Source organism: Canis lupus, chromosome 18 (assembly GCF_011100685.1).
Source record: "Canis lupus familiaris isolate Mischka breed German Shepherd chromosome 18, alternate assembly UU_Cfam_GSD_1.0, whole genome shotgun sequence".
NCBI classification, from domain to species: domain Eukaryota; kingdom Metazoa; phylum Chordata; class Mammalia; order Carnivora; family Canidae; genus Canis; species Canis lupus.
Window position 1 is genome coordinate 55521065 of NC_049239.1, and position 15504 is coordinate 55536568.

At 56.4% G+C, this 15504-nt stretch overlaps 1 protein-coding gene across 6 annotated transcripts in view; it reads left to right on the forward strand.

The window, feature by feature from the left end:
* Positions 1–14577, forward strand: part of SYT7 (synaptotagmin 7) — a 62984-nt gene extending 48407 nt beyond the window's left edge. For all 6 annotated transcript variants that reach the window (XM_038564365.1, XM_038564370.1, XM_038564369.1 and 3 more), the window contains 5 exons: positions 2046–2316; positions 6010–6179; positions 6588–6702; positions 7210–7409; positions 9692–14577. In XM_038564365.1, coding sequence (XP_038420293.1) covers positions 2046–2316; positions 6010–6179; positions 6588–6702; positions 7210–7409; positions 9692–9796 — 861 coding nt within the window. In that variant the 3' untranslated portion in view covers positions 9797–14577. The remainder of the gene's footprint in view (positions 1–2045; positions 2317–6009; positions 6180–6587; positions 6703–7209; positions 7410–9691) is intronic.
* The last annotated feature ends 927 nt before the right edge of the window (positions 14578–15504 follow it).

A 15504-nucleotide genomic window follows, 5' to 3' on the forward strand; every position in this document is an offset into this window, starting at 1 on the left:
TCCCATTCTGTAGGTGCAGAATCGGAGATGCACAGGGAGTGAGGCTGGTTCCAACAGCAGGCAGGAGCAGGGGTGGCGGTGGGGTGGGGGATACCGTACCTGGGGAGGGAAGCCACATTTTCTGTGGGTCAGGAGGGGAGCCTGCAGGGTTGCCTGGATCTGGCAACTGGGTAGGAGCTGGAGGGATCCTCTTCTACTGTGAGGAAGAGCAGGGGAGGCTGCTCAGCCCTCCTTCCAGCTCCAGGCAGGACCAGCATGTGGCTGATGAAGCCCCAGTTGCTGATTTCGGTGTCAGTGAGGGGAGCTGGAAGGGCCCCCGTGATGGCTGGGCGCCGACCTGGCTGTGAGTTTCAACTTATTGTACACTCGGGTGACTTGAGGCAAGTGAGTCCCCTCTGTGCGCTCAAAACCCAGCTGGTACGGGCTGGTGCCTGCCTCACGCAGATGGCAGAGGTAGTAAATGAGTCAAAACACAGGGCACAGGTTGAGGCCAGACATGGTCATTGCTGTTCTTAGCATGATTTGAATCTTCTCACCTGGGGCAGGTGAGTTCTCCCTGTCTTGAGGTGGTGGGTTTGGGGGGGAGGAGTCTCCAAATTGCCCTGGAGCATGAGTCTTCTGCGGTAGAAAGTGGGCTTTCAGGTCAGAGAGGGTCCATAATGCTGTGCAATCTTGGCTGTGTGACTTAACCTCTCTGAGATGGTCTCCTCAGCTAGGGAGTGGTGATAACCGCCTCGCCCTGCTTGTTGTCAGGATTCAGTAAGAAGGTGATGTAAGAGTCTTCCGCCATGGTAGGTGCACACTATGTCTATTCTTATTATCTGTATTATTTAGTATTTCAGAGCCTGGGGCTGCTCCCTAGGACGAAGGAGGCACAGGGAAGGCTCCTGTAGGGAAAGAGGGGAGGGAAAATGGGCCAGCAGTTACCATGAGTTCCAACTCTGGTTCCCATCCAGTCACCTGGGGAGCTTTCAGAGAGAGAGATGCCTGGGCCACTTGGACCCATGGTTCTGGGACGGGACCTGGGCTGCTGGGACACTTCTGCAGGTATTCCCTTGAGCAGCCACAGCTGAGATGTGGCTGGGAGACCCTCCCCCAAATTAACTCCCTCTAGAGTTTCATCATTGGCTTGGGAAGGTGATGACCCTGCCTCCCTCCTCGCCTATGTCCTATTGTCCTGTCCCTTGCTGGGCTGGCCCAAGAGCCTGCCCCTGGGAGGTGGGGACTGAATGCGGGTAGATCCCTTCCTCCTCATGGCCCTCAGCCCCCGGTGCCTCCTAGGAGTGAGCTGAGATGCTCTGTAAACCACTGTGCTGGCCTAGCCCCTCCAGCCCCAACAAATCAGGCTCTCTGAGGACGGGGCCTGGACACCTGTACTTTTAGCACTCCTACGAGAATTTATGCCTCACACAAACTAGACGTTGCTCCTGAAAAGTCGCCTTTCTCATTTTGTAAATCACATCATCCTTGGAACCCCGGAGAGTCACTTTCCAAAGAAATATCTCGGTAAACTCTTTTGAGATGTGAACAACCTCCCTCATCTGTTCTGTAGCCCAGGTTCTGTGCTGGTGCATTTCACAGTGAGCCCTGGCCTGGCCTGGCTGTCAAGGGTGGAGAGCAGGAGGGGGAGCTCGGGGCCCAGGGGACACCAAGGCAGCTGTGTGGGTGGGGTTGGGGAGGAGAGTGGGGAGCCAAAACCTGAGCGTGCTGGAGCTTGGGTCAGGGGTCAGGGCCAGTGGGCCGATCCAGAGCTTCTAGGGGAGGCTGGGGAGTGGGGTGCACACTGCTCTCAGGTTCCTGGTAGGGGGGCAGGGGCTGTTCTGGCTCTGCCCCTCCTGTGTGACCTGACCACCCTCGCCCAGATGTGAATATGACCGAGGTGGGCCACCACCAGTCCCACATTGTGAGCAGAGGGAGAGCAAGCCCCTAGCAGCAGGACTTGGCTCCAAGCACAGGGAGGCTTCCTCAGTGTGGTTGGGCTGTGGTGGGGGCCTGGGGGAAGCAGAATCCTCCCCAACCCTGCTGCCCTCTCCCCCTACCCCCAGCTCTCCCCAGGCTCTGAAGAGGATGAGGCCCACGAGGGCTGCAGCCGGGAGAACCTGGGCCGGATCCAGTTCAGCGTCGGCTACAATTTCCAAGAGTCCACCCTCACCGTGAAGATCATGAAGGCCCAGGAGCTGCCAGCCAAGGACTTCAGTGGCACCAGCGACCCCTTTGTCAAGATCTACCTTCTGCCAGACAAGAAGCACAAGCTGGAGACCAAGGTGAAGCGGAAGAACCTGAACCCCCACTGGAATGAGACTTTCCTCTTTGAAGGTGAGGCCGCTGCTGCCCCGCCCCCACCCGAAGTCCCCTCTTCCCCTGCACCAGGCCCTGCCCAGAGGCACATACACCAATGCGCTCCTGGAAGCCCACATGGACACACGCACAGGCCTGCTGGTACTCACCCACACAGGCACGTGTCTCAGCCCAGTTAACCTGATGCTTTTTTTTTTTTCAGGAATTCATCATCCCCGTTATTTTATTTATTTTTAAATAAATAATTTATTTATTTTAAATAAAAAATTTATTTATTAATGAGAAACAAAGAGAGGTAGAGACACAGGCAGAGGGAGAAGCAGGCTCCATGCAGGGAGCCTGACGTGGGACTCGATCCCGGGTCTCCAGGATCAGGCCCTGGGCCGAAGGTGGCACTAAACCCCTGAGCCACCCAGGCTGCCCAACCTGATGCATTTTATGTGTAGCTGGGATCGGGTATGACAGCCAGAGGCTGAGGAGCACAGCTAGGCCACTATCTGGGGTTCCTGCCCAGACATGGAACTCATCCTGAGGAGGGCAGGCAGGAAGGGAGTCGTCCTCAGGACCCACAAGTGGAGAACCAGGAGCATAGTGTAGTGGCTGAGACATGGGCTATGGCCCAGGCTGTCTGTTTGAAACACAGCTCTGCCACTTATTTCCTGGCTGTGTGACCAGGGCAAGTTCCCGAACTTCTCTGTGCTGTGCTCTCTTCATCTATAAAACAAAGATAGAGGGACACCTGGGTGGCTCAGTGATTTAGTGTCTGCCTTCTGCTCAGGGCGTGATCCCGAGGTCCTGGGATTGAGTCCTGCATTGGGTTCCCCCTAGGAAGCCTGCTTCTCCCTCTGCCTGGGTCTCTGCCTCTCTCTCTCTGTGTGTCTCTCATGAATAAATAAATAAAATATCTTTTTTTAAAAAGCAAAGATAGCAATAGCAAGGATGAAACAAATCAGGAAATTATGAAAGGACTTATAATACCTGGAAAACCCTTTACACTAGTTTGTTAAAGAAACTGTCTGTTCCCCTGCTCTGAGCCCTCCCCACCCTACCCTGCATACTGCTCTCCCCGCCCACATCCAGACACACAGGAATAACAGCTCTGAACATGTGTCTGGCTCCTAGAGGCCACTGAGACAAATGTCCTTCCTCTCTCCTGCACCCCTTCTGAAGGCCACCTTTATCTCTTATCTCTGAGGATCCAAGGTAACCAGGAAGCTGGGCTGTGTTCAGGGAGTGATTTCTGTTCCAGGCCTTTTTGGTGCCTGGACTCCACTTAGAGAAGCTGTTATCCTTTTGAGACACGGTCAGCCAATGAGAATAAACCCTACCACTCCAACTGCTAGGTGCCCCTCGGCCCTCTAGAATTTTCAGTGTGCGTCCCAGGGAATCTTCCCCACCTGGTGTCCCAACCACTTGGCACCCCACCCCTTCTGCAAGATGACAACCAGCTCACCTCAGCTGAATCATTGAGGGTGAGCTAGTGGGTGCTTGTGTGTTTGCAGACCCTTGTCTTCCCCAAGTCAGTGTGGGGGCCAGATTAGAGATGAGACAAATCAGTGGAAGGCTCAGCTGTCTGGAGATGGATGAATGAGGCCAGCTGGTGGGGTGAGATTTACAGGCAGAACTTCGATTCCCTGGTCTCTTCTGCAGACATTTATCTAGCACCGACGACGGGCTGGGCACCATCCTGGGTACTGGGGGTGCAAAAGAGAACAAGAGCCATTTGTCCCTCAGGGTGTTCCTGATCTAATGGAGGACATAGGTGTGTAGATAATTGAGCCATACGCTGCATGGCCGATGCTGTGGGCACCTACTAGACGCTCCCCTTGATGGTGCTGGAAAACATTTCCCAGAATAGGGGCCATTCAGGATGGGTTCTGATGGATGAATAGGCATTTGCCAAATAAGAGACTCACTCCTCTGCTGTTGGAGAGAGCTGACTCAGGTGTGGGGACCTCTTGGAGCCTCTAACATTTCTAGAACCATTTCACCTGAATCGATGCTAAAGGTCACCTGGGCAGGTCCCCAGGGGAACCCAAGATGAGCCAGATGTAGCCCCCTTCCGTGCAAGGAGGAAACCCTGAAGGAATTCAGGGGCTAGGAAACATAGGACTTCCTCTTCCAGCACACCAGTTCCTATCAGAGACAGTTCTGCTTCTAACATCTGGCTGGAAGTGCTAGAACCCTCCAGAGCTCTTCCTCTCCCTCCATCTTCTCCACCAGCTGGGCTAAGGTGTCAGGTATCCTCTCTTCTTCTTGCTCACACCATGGTTCAGGATCTCACCACCTCAGGTCTCTAGGCTGACCTGCAGCCCCTGCATTGCCCAGGCTGGCCCCTCCTCTGACCAAGCCTCCCCAGGCCCGATGACTCTGGCTTCAGCCCTTCCTCAGCCTCCCTCCCCTGGCTGCTGCATGGCCTCCTCACCCCCACCCCCTCCCCCACACTCCTGCTGCTCCATCAGGCCATTTGGCTGCTATTTATTTATCCTTTCAAGTATTGATTCATTTAAACAAATATTTATCGAGTGCCTACTACGTGCCAGAAACAGTGTTGGACGCTAGGATCCTGTGGCTAAGGACAGAGATGCCTTCCTGGAAATCCTAGCCTGGTGGGAATCAGATTCAAGGAAACAGATGAGTCTGTATTACAGCCCACAGTGTGGGATGTGAAAAGAAAGTGCTGGAATCGAGAACAGGGGACCTGATGCCATTTGGGACATCAGGAAGGAAAGCTGAGACCTGTTTAGGCCAGGGCAGGTGGTGGAGGGACCTCCAGACAGGAGCTGGTGCTTGAAAGCTGGTAAGGAAGCCGGTGTGGCCGGAGCCCACCGTTGAGCCAAGAGTGCTCATGGGAGGGGCAGGAAAGTATGTCAAGCCAGGTTGTACAGAAGGACTCGGAGCCAAAGCAGGGCACATGGCTTTTACTCTAAGTGCCCTGGGAGCCACCGAAAGGCTTTAAGCGGGAGAGTGTCGTGATGGGATTTCTATTTTTAAGGGATTGCTCTGCTATGTTGACAATGGATGGTAGGAGAAAGTGCGCAGGCAGGGAGGGTGGTTTGGAAACTCTTGTGACTATCTAGGCAAAACGCTCCAGCAGCTTAGATGAGGGGGTGGTGGTGGAGAAGGGGGCAGCTTCAGGATTTGTTGAGGAACGATGAAGGACAGGCTAATGTACTAGAAGGGGAAGCGTGGAATCTCGGGACCTACGTCCACTTGCCTCCGCCTGAGTCCTCCTAGGGCTTGCTTTCTGGCAGTCGTGGCCATCTCAGACAGGGCCACTTGCCCAGGCTTGTCCCTGGATGAGTGGCAGTGGCAGGGCTGCCCAGGGAGAGAGGGGCCACTGCCCTGGCCACCAAGACAGACATGTGACAAACGAGTGCATAACCAGTCCCTGGTCTTCTCTTTATTAGCCAGGAGATTTCTGGCCAGTGATGTAAGCCACCTGAGGTGCCATCTCCTCACCTGTAAAATGTACAAGGTGCTGTCCACCTGGAGAATTGTTAAGAGGGACAAATGGGACAGTGACAGGTCTTGCTGAGCTTCAGGAAGGTCTGAATTCAGCAATCGTGTGCTGTGCCTCGGTGAGGGGACGGCAGGCAGGCACAGGGCCAGCCCTCTCGGTCTCAGGGACTTCCTGCCCTGGAGCGCGGACCTGCTTGGACCCCATGTGGCCCCTCTGTCCCCTCTTCATCCATGCTGTCTGTCTCCCAGGTTTCCCCTACGAGAAGGTGGTGCAGAGGGTCCTCTACCTCCAGGTCCTGGACTATGACCGGTTCAGCCGCAATGACCCCATTGGGGAGGTGTCCATCCCTCTCAACAAGGTGGACCTGACCCAGATGCAGACCTTCTGGAAGGATCTGAAGCCATGCAGCGATGGGAGTGTAAGGCCCTTCTTGCGGGCCCCTGGTGTGGGGGCTGGTGGGGTGGGGCTGGCAGATCTGGTCCTAGTCCACCTGTAGCCTCGGTCTCAGCACTGGGTGCTGGCACCGGGGGAGAATAGCCTGAGCTGTGAGAAGGACCTGGCACTCTGTTCAGGGAGCAGGGGCCCCATGGGAGGGTGCACAAGGCTGCTAGATGAGGGGACACCAGGTGTGATGGAAGTGACAGATGGGGGTGGGTGAGCTGCCAGGCCACAGCAGGGAGGGCCCTGGGGCAGTGGGGCCAGTCACAGAGTTCTCTAACTGACCTCCCTCCCCTAGTCCCCACACGGATCCCGTGGGGAGCCAAGGCAAGAGGGGGGAGCACCTCTCCCCATGGCCCAGGCTTACCCCCAACCTTGTCCCCCACAGGGGAGCCGAGGGGAGCTGCTCTTATCTCTCTGCTACAACCCCTCTGCCAACTCCATCATCGTGAACATCATCAAAGCTCGGAACCTCAAAGCCATGGACATCGGGGGCACATCAGGTGCTGAGGCCTCTCAACACAGAGGGTGGATGGACCGGGGAGACTGTGGGAACACAAGGATCATGCTGGATGTGGGAGCAGGGTCTGAGCTGTGGCACTCATCCCAGCCCTTTCACCCTACCTCTGGGCTCAGCTCCTCTACCCTAGAGTCCTAGGTGGCCCCCATGGGAGAACCCTTAGGGTCTGTATCATCTTGGACTCTGTCCTGACCAGAATCAAGGAGAAGGAGAGACCTGGGCTCCAGCGCCAGCCTGGACACTTCTCATCCATGACCTTGGGCCAGATCAGGCCTCTGTGGGGCTCTGTGTCCTTGTTTGTGTCCACAGTAGGGCACCTGGGTGATGGCCAAGCTTGCTTCCAGTTTGCACTGGTCCCTCAGATGCCTCTCCTTGCTGCTTGGGGCTTTCCTCACCCTCCAGGGAAAGCACACAGTCCCTCCTGCCCCAGCAGCCTCTCCTGGGGAGCCCCCTCACTGTCCCTCTGACCTGTCTCCTGCCCATCCCCCAGACCCCTACGTGAAGGTGTGGCTGATGTACAAGGACAAGCGGGTGGAGAAGAAGAAGACGGTGACAATGAAGAGGAACCTGAACCCCATCTTCAACGAGTCTTTTGCCTTCGATATACCCACAGAGAAGCTGAGGGAGACGACCATCATCATCACCGTCATGGACAAGGACAAGCTTAGCCGCAATGACGTTATTGGCAAGGTAGGGGCCTGGAGGGTGGGGCGACACACCTGTCCTCACAAGGAGCAGCAGGGGTAGCAGGTGAGCTCGGGGATGGGCAGTGGGAGAGGTAAGTGCCAGTCCCTTCCCCTCTCTGGGCCTCCATTTCATCCAAAAATGAGGGGACAGGACAAAACCTTCCCCAAGTGTCTGACTGTGGGTTGGTCAGCACAGGACAGATCACTGGAAGGGCATGGAAGGGAGGAAGTGGGAGAAAGAAGTGCCCTGGATCCCTGCAAAAGGAGTGTTCTGGACAGGACCCTCAGGCAGGATAAGGACCACAGAGCAGTGTTACCCAGGTCCCAGCTTCAGAGGGTGAGCTATGTGGAGCAGAGTCGAGAGCTGCAGTCAGGCTCCAAAGACCAGGCTTCAGTTCTCACCTCATGTGCTGCTAAATGGTGTGTGACTTTGGGCAAGTCATGTGTCTCCCTGACCTCCAGAGTCTCCACTTGTAAAATGGAGCCAGTAGTACTGACCCTATAGCCCTTCACAGAGTGGTGTAACAATTGCATTGCCTGAGATCCGTGGATGTTCTCCTTGTAGGAAGTGACCTCTCCTCATATACTCACAAAAAAAAAAAAAAAAAGTCCATATCTGGCCTTGAGCTTTTCCAGGATGTGATTCTGTGACATAAACCCCTCTGTTTCTCTACTTTGAAATGTCTGTCCCCATGTTCTTTTATGGTTTAGTGTCGAGAGTTTGGGCTTGGGAATCAGTGCTTAGCACAGCGCTTAAAGCATGTATATGTGAGCTGCCATTATAATGAAAGTAATTTTTGAGGCATTCCTACTAAGGGCATGTTTGTCCATTGGGGCACAGAGCTTTGGCCAGGAGCAGTGCAGAACAGTGATCAGGATAGGTGGAAGGGCAGATGACGTGAAGGGGAAGGGTGGACACCAGGAGCATGTGAGGAAAAAATTCACATTACCTGGGGCATGGCCCTGTATGGGATAAACAAGAAAGAGTGACCTGGGCCCCCACAGGGGAAGAGGGCCAAGATGGAGACAACTCTCAGATGGAGATAGAGAACTTAGCTACTGGGGTCCAGGGAAGCAGCTGACCTCAAAGAGGATAGCAAGGGCCAGGGAATATGATGGCCAACCTATGGGCACAAGTAGCAGGAGTGGCACCCTTCCTCAGGGCAGCATCATCCATACCCCAGCAGGGTCATGTGTTCCAAGCAAGCCTGCAGCCTACTAAGCCCCCTCCTTGACCAGCTCAGGCCAAGGGCCAAGTAATCATATCTACTTTGAAGCTCTTTTTTTTTTAATATTCTATTTTTTTTATTCATGAGAGATACAGAGAGAAAGGCAGAGACACAGGCAGAGGGAGAAGCAGGCTCCATACAGGGAGCCCGATGCAGGATTCGATTCTAGTACCACGGGATCACGACCTGAGCCAAAGGCAGACACTCAGCCACTGAGCCACCCAGGCGCCCCACGAAGCTCTTTTGAAGCCTGGCCTTTTGGTGTTGGGTGTTCTTGAGATACCAATTATAGCTCCTTCTGAAACTGTCCTACCTTCGGCTGACTGAGCCAAGGTGGAGAAGGATTGGTTCTCACTTTGGCCTGGGTAGCTTTGGGAGCCCAGTGCTTATAAGTCACGAGGCTGGGGTCAGCTAGCACACAGCTCCACGAGGCTGTGAAGCCCCTAAAACAAGCCAGAAGGCACAGACTTGTAGTATAGAGCCAGAAAGGCCTAGATGTAAATTCCTCGGTACCACTTATAACTTCCATGACTGTAGGTGAGTCTGTTCACTCTCTGCACCTTCATTTCTCCAGCTGTAAAATGGGGATAATACAACTGCCTCACAGGTAAGGATTCAGTGATCTGTGTATATAAAGCCCCGACTTCAGTAAGCCTTGACCTTTATAAGTATATAAAGCCCTCACCTCACTAAGTGGTGAGGAAGTGGGTGCAATTGAAAGTGAGAAGAGGTAGATGGTGGCCAACAGGGCAGGAAAGGGCATGGGATTAACTGCCTCCACACCCACCTCAGAACAGGTCAGGAATCTAAGGAGAAATGGCCAGGCATGCCCAGGCTCCCAGAGGGAAGCACAGCAAGGAAAATAGGTCAGGCTGGCGAGGAGAAAGGAGGAGGGAACCTCCGAGGGTAGGTTGTCACTGTTGGTGGAGGCTCCTTGGTCCCCGTGATCCTGATCTTAAGATGCAGGCAGAGGAGATGGCATGTCACCCCCTGGTGGGGGCGGGGGACAATGCCTCTGAGATCGACACTGATACCCTGCTCTTCCCTTTCTCCCTAGATCTACCTGTCATGGAAGAGCGGGCCCGGGGAGGTGAAGCACTGGAAGGACATGATTGCCCGTCCCCGGCAGCCGGTGGCCCAGTGGCACCAGCTCAAGGCCTAAGTGGGGCCAAGGGAGGCCCAGGGGGCTGAGGGCCTGGGTCCCCATCATGCCCCCACCACTTTATGCACAATGCCTGGCCTGGCCCCCCACCATAGGTGAAGGGAGGACCCTGAGGGCTTGGCCAGGGAGGGGTCCCAGGAGTCGGTTGGGCCCCATTTCAAGGAAGTACCAGCCTCATCCTCCACCAGTCCAGCTCTGGGGGAGGGGCTCTGGGAGCCATTTTCCTGCTTTGCCCCTTGCCTTCCTAACTTGCTGATACTAAAGAAGTGGGGGAGAGTGTGAAGGCCAAAGAGGCAGATGGGCAGATCCCTCCAGAGACCCGCCAGGTGGGCATAGTCCCCCGTTTTCTTTAAGGCAGCGCCTGGAGTGGAGAGAAGCTGCCCTCTCCCTAGTTCCCGATGTGGGCCCAGGAGAGGGGAGGCTGAGGCGTTTGGCCCCAGCATGGATGGGAGAGGCCCATCCCAGGGCAGTTTCAGGTGCTGGCTGGGCCCTGAATGCCAAGGATAGTATATAGCCCGCTCCAGGGTCCTGGAGCTGCAACGTGTGTACTTGGCGTCGTGTCCACCGTGTGTGTGTGTGTGTGTGCGCGTGCACGCGCGTGTGCATGTGTGTGCACATGTGTGTATGGGGGTGGGGGCACACTTTCCCTGTCCTCCTGGGGTCCGCAGTGCAGAGAGTGCAGGCTTTCGTAAAGTGGGGTGGGGCAGGAGGCTGAGAGAGGTCAACGCACAGGGCTGGGGGTAGGCAAGGAGAGGTGGGTGCGGGGTGGGAGGGGAAAGGTGGGGTGGGGGAAGGGGAGCAAACCCTGGAGCTGCCTCCTGCCACCTCCACCCCACGCCCTTCTCTGCTCCAAGTTCTCCAGGAGCGCCTTGTCCATTGATTTCATCTCTTGAACATCATTTCACACCTCTTCAGCACCTACTGGGCGTATCACAATCCACCAGGGCCCCCTCTCTTCCTCCTCAGGGGTCCCAAGCCCCCACTAGCTCTCTTCCCTTAACACACCCATCCATCCAGACGCCCTCAGCCTCCCCAGATCTCAGATCCCAGCCCAGCTGGCAGCGTTCTCCCTGCTTCCCAGGAGGCTGCTTCCCTGTCTGTGCAGACCTCTGCCACCCCTGTGCTCACACGCCGTCCCTTCCGTTTGAGGTGGGGGTCTGTAGCCCAGCTTTCCCGACCCCCCTCCCATCTCCTGGGAGCAGCGCCTTCTGCCCCTCAGTTCAGGCAAAGGAAGCAGGGGAAAGTCCAGATTGTGCAAAGTGGGAGGTTGCCCCGCACAAAGCCGCTGTGGCTTCTCTGCGTCAGCCGGGAAGGGGGGAAGGGACGAGAGCTGGCCTCCCCTTGGGGACAGCAGGTTGGGGTAATCCCTGCTCGGCCGCTCCGCCCCCCGCGGGGCGCGGGCGTTGACACCGCGCGGGGCCGACCCTCCCGGCACTGGCCGCCGGGTGGCGCCGGACACCACGTCCACGGCCGCGTCCCGGGTGGGCCCGGCCCCAGGGGCTCCCTGGCTAGGGCCCCCGCTTGGAGCATCGCCAAAGCCTGGGACTTGGGAGCCCTTTGCCCGCAGGAGCTGCGCGCACCAACACGGCTTACACTGGATCCCCCACGCCTGCGCGCGTCCCCTCCCCAGAGGGTCTGGAGGAGCATCCAGAGTGGGGGAGTCGCTGTGTAGATTGAAGAGTGCCCTGGTAAAGCAAGGAGTCAGCCACAGTCCTTGTAAGCCCCAATCTCTCTGCATTGTACCTTTGTTGAAGATGCACCAGCTGCGGGGCCACTGGGCGGGCTGGCGACCAGCCCCAGCGCGACGGGAGGGCAGCGCTCCACGTTGTGTGCAAGTGACCAGGGGGGCTGCGGGAGGCCTTGCAAGACGAGGGCTCTGTCACCTCCTCGCCCCCCCAGACCCTGTGTCCCTCCACCACGTGGTGCCAGCCCCGCCCGGTGTCCCCCTGCCCCAGGCAGAGCGCGAGGGGGGCGGGGATCGAACCAACCAACCAACCTGCGACGGGGGCAACCGCATCCCCCTTTTCCGAGCCCCGCCCCCCAGCTCTCGGCCAATCGTATGCGGAGAGCACCTTCGGGGGCGGGGCCTGCTCCCCTCGGACCACCCGGGCGCGCTGGTGAGCCCCGCCCGCCTGCGTCTTCCCAACGTCCAGATGCGGTGCCGCGAGGCCAGGGAGAGGCAGCAGGGCCGGAGGGGCAGCGGGTGGCACGGGAGGGGCGGTAGGCGTGAGGGCGGGGGCGGGCTACAGCTGCAGGAGAACAGGGATGGGGAGCTTGAGGCTGGGGGGAGGGCACGGAAGCCCTGCCACCGGCCCAGGACCGTGGGCAGATCACCCACACTCGCAGGGCCTCAGTTTCCCCATCTGTAAAATGATGGTAATAATACTTCACCTACCTCACAGGGGAGGTTGTGAGGCCGCCGTCACCTGACCTGGGGGTTTGGCAGGAGGACTGTGAAGGTGCTACCCGGGAGCAAAGTATTATTACTGTAGCCGGAAAGCAAGGCCTGCCTGCCCCTCCCCCTGCAGTCTCCAGGGATAGCCGAGGCTGGCCTGGGCCCATCTATCTCTTCTTCACTGTGTCCCAGGCCCCTTCATGAGCGTCATCTGCTGTCTTTGTGGGCGCCCCAGACTTAGCTGTTATCCTGTTCAGGTATCCTTTCTTGTGACCGTCTCCCTACATAACTGCTGTACAAATTCCACCTGCCACAGGACCCCGCACCTGCCCACTGGCGCCAGACGCCAGGGAAGGGACAAGGAAAACAGCCACAAAAAAAGCCAAGGGGGCCTTCAGAGCCCCCAGCCTGGCTGGGGCCCCAGGGGTGGGGGTTGGTGGCCGCTGTTTGTATTGTGTTGGAGTCCTTGAGTGCAAGTGTTTTATTAAAAAAAAGAGAGAGAGAGAGAGAGAGAGACAGATAGGCAGAAACCCACTATGACGAGAAAAAAAAAATGCAGCAAAGAGAAATGAAGAAAAACAGGACAAAAAAAAAAAAAAAAGGAAAAAAAGAACCATACGAAATTTTTCCACCACATGCACCCTCTAAGCCAGCAAGATTTCCTCTTTGCAAAATCATATTTTTGTGGGAATGGGCCCTGCTTTTTGTGGCAGGGCCCGTTCTGATCAATAAAGGATCGTGAAAAAGTAGGGCCTCGGCTGTTTCCTCTGCGGGCCCCAGTCCTACCTCACCTCCCAGGGGAAGAGGCAGTGGCGTGAGGGGGATGGGGAGCCTGGGACTGAGTCTCCCCCTTGTCACCTTTGGGATTTGGGTTCACTGGTGATAAGGCTCTCCCTGAGCTTCCAGCCTATGCTCAGATCGAGAATCTGAACCCACCAACTGCCCAGAAATCAGGAGAGCAGCCATACATCCATCCTGATCAGGCCTGAAGTGAGGCTTGTCGGGAGTGGAGTCTCCTTGAGACCCTCTGGTTCACCCAGCCCAGCATTACCTCCTGGTTCCAAGGGGACCATCACAACCCTCCAAGGCAGGTCAGACAATCCAAAGTGGGATCCTCCACCTTCCCGACCTCCCTCTGATTGCTGGCTGGCCCATCGTGGTTTCAGAGCAGTGTCTCCTTCCTGGTCCTTGTGGGGACAAAGAAAGAGCTCCGGGTCTGTTGGCCGGATCTTTGGCTTCTCTCCACCCTTTTCTGATTTAATCCTGTAGGATTAGAAAAGTCTTTCCGACTCCAAAGAGGCCATGGTCAAATCCCAGTCTGAAGAAACTGGGCCCTGGTGTCTTCCTTCTCTAGCCACTGTGGTCCCGGGCAAGTAATGTCCTTCTCCTGGGACCAGTGTCCTTAGTTCTTGAAAGAGCAATAACCATTCCCTTGCCACCCTACACACAGCCTGGGGGGAAGCTGAGGCCTGGCAGCTCTCAGGGTACTTTAGAAGGAAGGTGCTAATTTGTCGCAGACACAAAAGGAACAACCGCACCTCTGTTACCATGTGTCCCCCCACTGCCCTTGCCCCCCGCCAGAGCAAAGGGGGCCATTGGGGTGCACCCCTGCTTTCCAGCACCTGGGGTGGGCAACTGCTTCCCTGCCCTGCACCAGGTACCCCCACCTAAGGCTGCCTGCCCTGTCCCCTTCTGCCCCATGAATTTCTTACAACCCCGCTTCAGTGTTCGTTAAAAGGTGGGTGTTTTGTTTTTTTTTTTTTTTCTTTTGGGCTTCTGATCTCTGTCCCAGGGATTAGAGGGAGCCCTAAGGTCAGGTAAGTAGTTTGAAGAGCACCCCATGCCTGTTCAGGATCTCTCTGGAACGATGGCTCTGGAAAGCCAGGCCCGAAAGCAGGGACCCCCCCACACACACATCAAGCCTGGCAGATGTGGCAGCCCCTTGCCCAGGGGCTCCTCCTGGACTTTTTGCCTGGTTCTCCCTCTTCCACCTTGTTGGCTCTCTCTGCATCCATGCCTTCACCAAGAGATTTACCCATCTCTCCCTGTGCCTGGGACTGGTGGCCTCTGGTGTGCTCTGCCTCATGCAATTCCCTCCTGGATCCTACTGCTTTCCCAAAAGCCATCCTGGGCCACGTCCTGCTCTCCTCTCCCTCCCCAACAGACAATGATTGAACATGCTGTATGCCCCAGCCTGTGGCTCCCCTGACTATTCGTGTCCCTTGAAGATGCCCTGCTCCCAGTGTCTGTGTCCTGCGTGTATGTGCATGTGTGTGTGTGTGTTGTGTCTTGTTTAGATTGTAAGCCCCCCTGGGCAGGGACCCCTGTCTGAATACATGTTCTGTGTGGCACACCCAAGTGTACTAATAAACGTCCATCCTCAGAACAAGAGCGCCCAGGTGTCTTAAGGAAGCTTTGGGGCAGGTGGCTGAGCGAGCCAATATAGTGGCTTTGGAGGCAGGCAGGTGCTTCTGGGCAGGGCCCCCAGTTCCCAAGCCCCAGAGGGTGGGTCAGGAGCCGGGGGTGACTGTACCAAAGTTAAGAAAGGATGCACACATGCACACACACACCAATCTCTGCTGTTCTGCTGGCCAGGTCTGGCTCTGGAGAGGCTCTGGGAGAGGGCAAGAGCAGGTCCCACCCATTCCACATGGAGATCTGACCATCAGCTTAGGACAGAGGGGATCTCCCAGGGTGTGGATTCAGCACTGGGATAGGCGGCCTGAACCCCATGGATGAGCAAGCCCCTTCCCTCACTGGGCCTGTCCTTAGCCCTGCCGCTGCCTCTGCTCATTTGTCATCACAGTCCCTACTGCCTGCCCTCCTGCTCTGATGCCGAACTTCCTGGCACAAACACAGTTCTTGCAGGGCTTCCTCAGCATCCTCCCCCAAAGCCCACCTGCCACTGACTGCCCCAGACAACCTGGGGCACTATGGACAGGGCCACTGTTAAAAATATCCCCCAAAAGTCTTTTCCCCTTCTTCCTGCTGCCCCAAGGCCAAGTGAGCAGTCACAGGCAGTTAGATGAGGGGTGAGCTGGGACTCCCAATACTGTGCTGTCTTCAGCACTGAGGGGATCTATGATGCCCAGCTATCCTTGGCAATGGCCCCCTTCCTACCCTGGTCTCTCCGTTTCCATATGGAGACCAAGACTACCCTCAATAGTGCTCTCAAGCCAGGAATCAACAGCCACTTTAACCAAACTGTCTAATTTCCCAAGAGGAACTGGTTCCTGGTGGTAGAGCAAGCAAATAGCAAAGCTAGGAATTGGGCTCTGACTCTCCCTGCAGAGAAACTCAGCCTTGGCAGCCC